At 40.4% G+C, this 4,984-nt stretch overlaps 1 protein-coding gene across 1 annotated transcript in view; it reads left to right on the top strand.

Annotated features, from left to right (window-relative positions):
• The window catches only part of PKNOX1 (PBX/knotted 1 homeobox 1), an 86,637-nt gene extending 84,661 nt beyond the window's left edge, over nucleotides 1–1,976 (top strand). The window contains exon 10 of the mRNA XM_007947267.2: nucleotides 1,765–1,976. Within this exon, the coding sequence (XP_007945458.1) occupies nucleotides 1,765–1,976 (212 nt within the window). The remainder of the gene's footprint in view (nucleotides 1–1,764) is intronic.
• Nucleotides 1,977–4,984: the final 3,008 nt, after the last annotated feature.

Here is a 4,984-nt window from a genome sequence, read left to right as displayed (position 1 = left end):
CACTTCAGTCTGTGTTAGTTTAGGTAAGTGGTGTTTTTCTAGAAAACTGTCCATTTCCTCCAGATTTTCAAATTTGTTGGAATACAGTTCTTCATAGTATCCTGATATTATCCATATACATTTTTAAAGGCTGCTTATTTTGCTTCCTGGTCTGTATCTTATCAAACCAAGCCTTGCTGAATCTTCATTTCTTTAATTCTTGACCTGTATCTGAGCATTGTGTCATTGCCTCCCATTGTAATGGCACATAAGTTTGTTTTCCCAGTTTTGTCTTCTGTGTTTAGAAGCTTTATCAGTATAAAATTTCTCCCTTTGTCCCTTTTAGTGTTGGTCATCTGTAGTTCCATTTGTCTCAGGTTATTATTTCTTACCTGCTTGCTGTCTGTTAGCATTTCCTGGTATACATTTTTTTAAAAGCAGTATTCTTGAATTAATCTGTCATTCAGTTTGGGGTCTATTTCTTTAAAACAACTTTCAGTAAATTACTAACCCAAATCTTGAGGCCATTGAGTTAATAGGAGAATTTGATCCTTTCACAAGCGTTATAATTACTGAGTTATCCTGCTATCACTATCTTCTTCCCCTCTATTTTCTAATTATGCTTTGATGTTGCGAACAATACAGAAGTCTTGGCCCTTGATGGTTGAGGCTATTCCTGAAATCAGTGTCACCTGGGCCCTTCCCACAGCTCTGACCACTCCAAGCATCTCTACTTTCCGTTGCAGGCCCCCTCTGTCACACCTATGCTGGCAGCTGCAGAAGTGTCTCTAAGGGGCATAGGTTAGATTCTGAAAAAAGAGGAAGAAAAAGTTTGGTCAGACAAGGTTTTATTAGGGAACTTACATACAGAGGACAGCGCCATGATTCTCGTGATTGACAGCAGAGGCAGAAAAAGTGAAATTGATTAGATCTGGCTTTATTAGGGAGCTTATAGTTAAGAGTTTGGCACCAAGATTCTTATGACTGACAGCGAAGCACCTAGAGACATAGAGGTCCAATGGGGTACGACACCTTCCCTCTGCTGAGCAGAGCCCTGACGCACCAAGCTGCGTCTACTCCTTTGGCTTCCCTGCTGGTTGAGAAGGTTAACAGTCCTCTTTTTGTTCTTAGGTGGATGTTTCTGAGTCACTCTTGCATGTGTGGTGCTTTTGTCAGTGTGTCTTACCTCTTGTCCATCTCCTCTCTCTAAAAGAAGGGTGTATGGTTCAGGGAGCCTCTCCTATCCATCACCAACAGAGCAGCATTGCTGAGAGACTCATGGTCCTTGACTAAAACCTGGCAGCATGGCTACTTGTGGTCAAACTGCCATGAGAAACCCTTTGTCCAAAATCAGACTGGGGCAATGTAAGATGGAAATTGGCACATTCCAAGGTTTTTGTTCTTGTTCTTTCTAACTCTGCCGCCTTTATTCTTACCTTATTCTCCTTTTCACTCTAAGTTTTCCCTTTGTCATCATCTTATGTCTATCTCCTGTGTTCTGTGGTTTCCTTGGTTCTCCTCGTACTATTTGCTTTTTGCCCTGGGATTCATGTTCTTTATATTCCTTATCTCCATTGAGATCTACTCAGACCTAGACCTCACTTCATGGGCTGAGGTTGGTCGTAGGCAAATTTTAGAGGTAGTTTCTTAAATCTCTGTTGAGCTTCTCATAAACATACACAGGGGTCTTGATGTTAGATCAAATAAGCAAACACCACCAATGGAGTGATGTAGGTTTTCTCTATGATTATGCATGTCAATAATGACAACCCTGCCTTCTGCCAGGAGCTGTTGTCACAATCACGGCACCTGTGAACATGAACGTGGACAGCCTCCAGTCTTTGACTTCGGACGGGGCCACCCTGGCAGTGCAGCAGGTCATGATGGCAGGCCAGAGTGAGGACGAATCTGTGGACAGCACAGAGGACGACGGGGGCGAGCTCACCACTACCCACATCAGCGGGCTGGTCTTGGAGAACAGTGACTCCCTGCAGTAGGGAGTCACAATGGCCAGGACAAGGGGCAGACTCGCCTGACTTTTTATAGTTTGCACAGCAAACGTTTTACACAAGTTTTATTTCTAATATGTTTTATATGTAGATATAGAAGAGTGCACTTTTGTATTTCATAGTAAGCTTAAAGAGTGTCTTTGCTGGTGCAGCAACTTCTTTCAAATGTGTGTGCATGAGAGTGAATGTGTGTATGTGTGTTTAATTTTAAGAAACTACATTAAAGTTTTAACTCTAGAAACGCAGTGAATGAGACACCCTGGCCTCTGATTAGGTTAAGGTAGAGTGCTGCCATGTCTCCAGTTGTGCAGCCTGGCCTGGACGCTGTGCTGACCACAGGTCCCGTGGGCTGGCTGATCTATGTGCCCACGTGTTTGAAAGAAGCTCTTGCACCTGAACTGCCAGCACAAGGTGGATGACAACCCAGAAACGAACAGCGCATGAGCTCGTGGTGAATGTGTGGCGGTTGGCATAAGTATAATTTCTCTCGCATTCACTGAGCCTGTTTCCTTTGCTATATATGAAAAGAAACGCCTATTTTTACCTTGCTGGAATTATTGGATAAAAAGCTATTTTTATAAATTCGCTATGAATTGGATTATGACTATATTGAGCATAAAATTTCTAGAGAAGAAACAATACATGAGTAGTAGTACTTCAATTTGAAATGTTCTGCATAATACTTCAATTTGGACCAAATTCAGTGGACCTGCCTAAAGTTAGCTAGCATTCCACAGTTCTCTATTGTCCCTGGGCCATAATTCACATTTACTGCCAGAAAAAAAAAAACAACTGTTGGTGCAGTCGTGAACTCTCCCAATTAATTACAGTTGTATGCATTGCTCAGATTGCATCTTTCCTTTGATCTAAACACGTATCTAAAGGTATTTGCTAACAGGACTTCAGGTAAGGTAAGTAAAAATGGTAGCCAGTAATAAGTTAAAAGCTCTTACCATTCTTATTTTTTCAGTCTAATTTAAATCTGACCACAGTTAAATGGTAATCTTTACCACGTTAGCTGTGCATTGTTTTAGAATTTTTTAATCAATCATATGTTATGCAGCGAATGTTTATTATCAACTAATACGAAATGCCCTCTATCACATCGGGTCAGAGCTGGGATAAATAACAAATGTCCAAACTTTATTACACAATCACAGATACCCACGAAGTGACAAGGATGATTGAGGCATGATGATGGGGAGATGAAGACTCTGCTCCCCTGTGGGTTCACACACACTTGCTCTTGGCCTTGGCATCAATATTTTCTTGTACTTTTTGCTTTGGAATTTCCAGAGCCCTCCCCTCTGACTTGACCATTTGGGATTTGGAATAATCTCACAACTTTGCTTTCCTGGTGACAAGACAAACCAAAAGAATATATTGGGTTTTGTTTTCTTTGGTTTTGCTTTGTTTTAGTTTGTTTACTGGTGAGTGGAGTTTTTTTCTGAGAGAAAACAAACAGCCTGCCTTGTTTCATAGAGAATTTCCTTATGTAATATGAAGCCCAAACTTCAGTTTGTTTATAAATGACAATTTTACAGTTGGGAAGGTCATCAGTTCTTGAGATTCAAAATAGTAATTGGTTATTCGACCAAGTTTACATTGAAGGAATATTTTGAGCTAGTGTATTTTTTTTTTTTTTTTTGGAACTGATTTTTTTCTTTTCCCAGAAAATCTTGTTAATTAAAATTAGTCATAGGACATTACTTCAGCGATAACTTAAAATGCAACAGGAAATACATAGAAATTTGTTTTAAAAATTTTGGGAGCTTTAACTAAAAGAAATACTTGGCTGTATGTAATTCTTTGAGAGAAGCATAATATTTTTAAGCAGCCATTGCATTCCTTATTTATATTTTTAATATCTTAAGTTAGATCTATGCAAGACCAGAAGATTATTTTTCATTTTAGCCTTACTTAAATTCCAACTTTGTTAGACTTCTTAAAACCAGAAACTGTGGATGCAAGCCAGCCAGTCTGTTCTCCTCTACTTCCTTGCTCCCTCTGTCCCCTTTTCACCGCCCTGCCCTGCCTTTTAGTGAGAACAAGACCAGAGTAGGCACTCATGTGCAGGCCATTGTTCACGCCAGGGACATTGCTGTTTCCGAGGGCTGCCCTGTGCTGTTAGTGTGGAGGCGTGGGCTGTTTCTTTGCGCTGGCCTAGATCCTAAAGCCTCTTGCTGAGTGACAGGCATGTGCTGGGGACAGCTGACATCAACCTCCTGATGCTGTCAGTTCTTACTTGCTAAATTCAGAGGAGTAGGAAAAAGATCCCTTAGAGAAAGTGCTGTGGACACAGCCTAAGGTTCCTGTAATCTTTCCCAGTGAAGAACTAGGCAAGCCATTTGGATTCATGAAGCCATGCCCAGCATGCTTGGTGTCAGATTTTCGCCTTAAAGACATTATTGATTTTCCAGTCTTCAGACAGTCAGGAGAATCTGTGAAAGTACATTCCCATTGGACATGTATTTTTAAGTCAGCAAATTAAATCCCAGCTTTGTTCCTGTTAAATTCTTTCCTTATGAAGGATCCTGTTGAATGTGTCTTGAGACCCATATGAAGCATGTTGCTATTTTTTCTTCTATTCCACAGTTGAGCAGATAGCTAGACTAGCTAGACAAGCTCCAGCTGATGGACTAACTCAGCTTTCAATTTGTTGACTCCAGAGAGTAAAATCAATTTAAATATTTATTCAGTATGCAAAGTAAAGTGAGAAACCAGTGTGCTCACAGACTGCAAAGCAGTGTTGCTAAAGCATTACACCTAAGGGTTCTGTGAATTTCTGTGTCATCTGTTGGAATGATCTGTTCCTTATGCATTGGAGCACTTTTTCCTTTTAAATGAACTCCAAGGTCCCGGTAAGGTAATCTACTCAAGTTGTGAAAGGCCGTCTCTGGCAGTTAGTGACGGAAATAATTCCCCAATCTTCCTTTGTTTTAGTTATATTTGGTCAATGAAACTGACAATCTTTAAAATGTGAATACTGTAACAAT

This window comes from Orycteropus afer, unplaced genomic scaffold, assembly GCF_000298275.1.
Source record: "Orycteropus afer afer isolate SDZICR_OR568_19922 unplaced genomic scaffold, OryAfe1.0 scaffold00179, whole genome shotgun sequence".
Taxonomy (NCBI): domain Eukaryota; kingdom Metazoa; phylum Chordata; class Mammalia; order Tubulidentata; family Orycteropodidae; genus Orycteropus; species Orycteropus afer.
The sequence above is the reverse complement of the archived record's forward strand: the minus strand, read 5'-3'. Positions and strand labels throughout refer to the sequence as shown.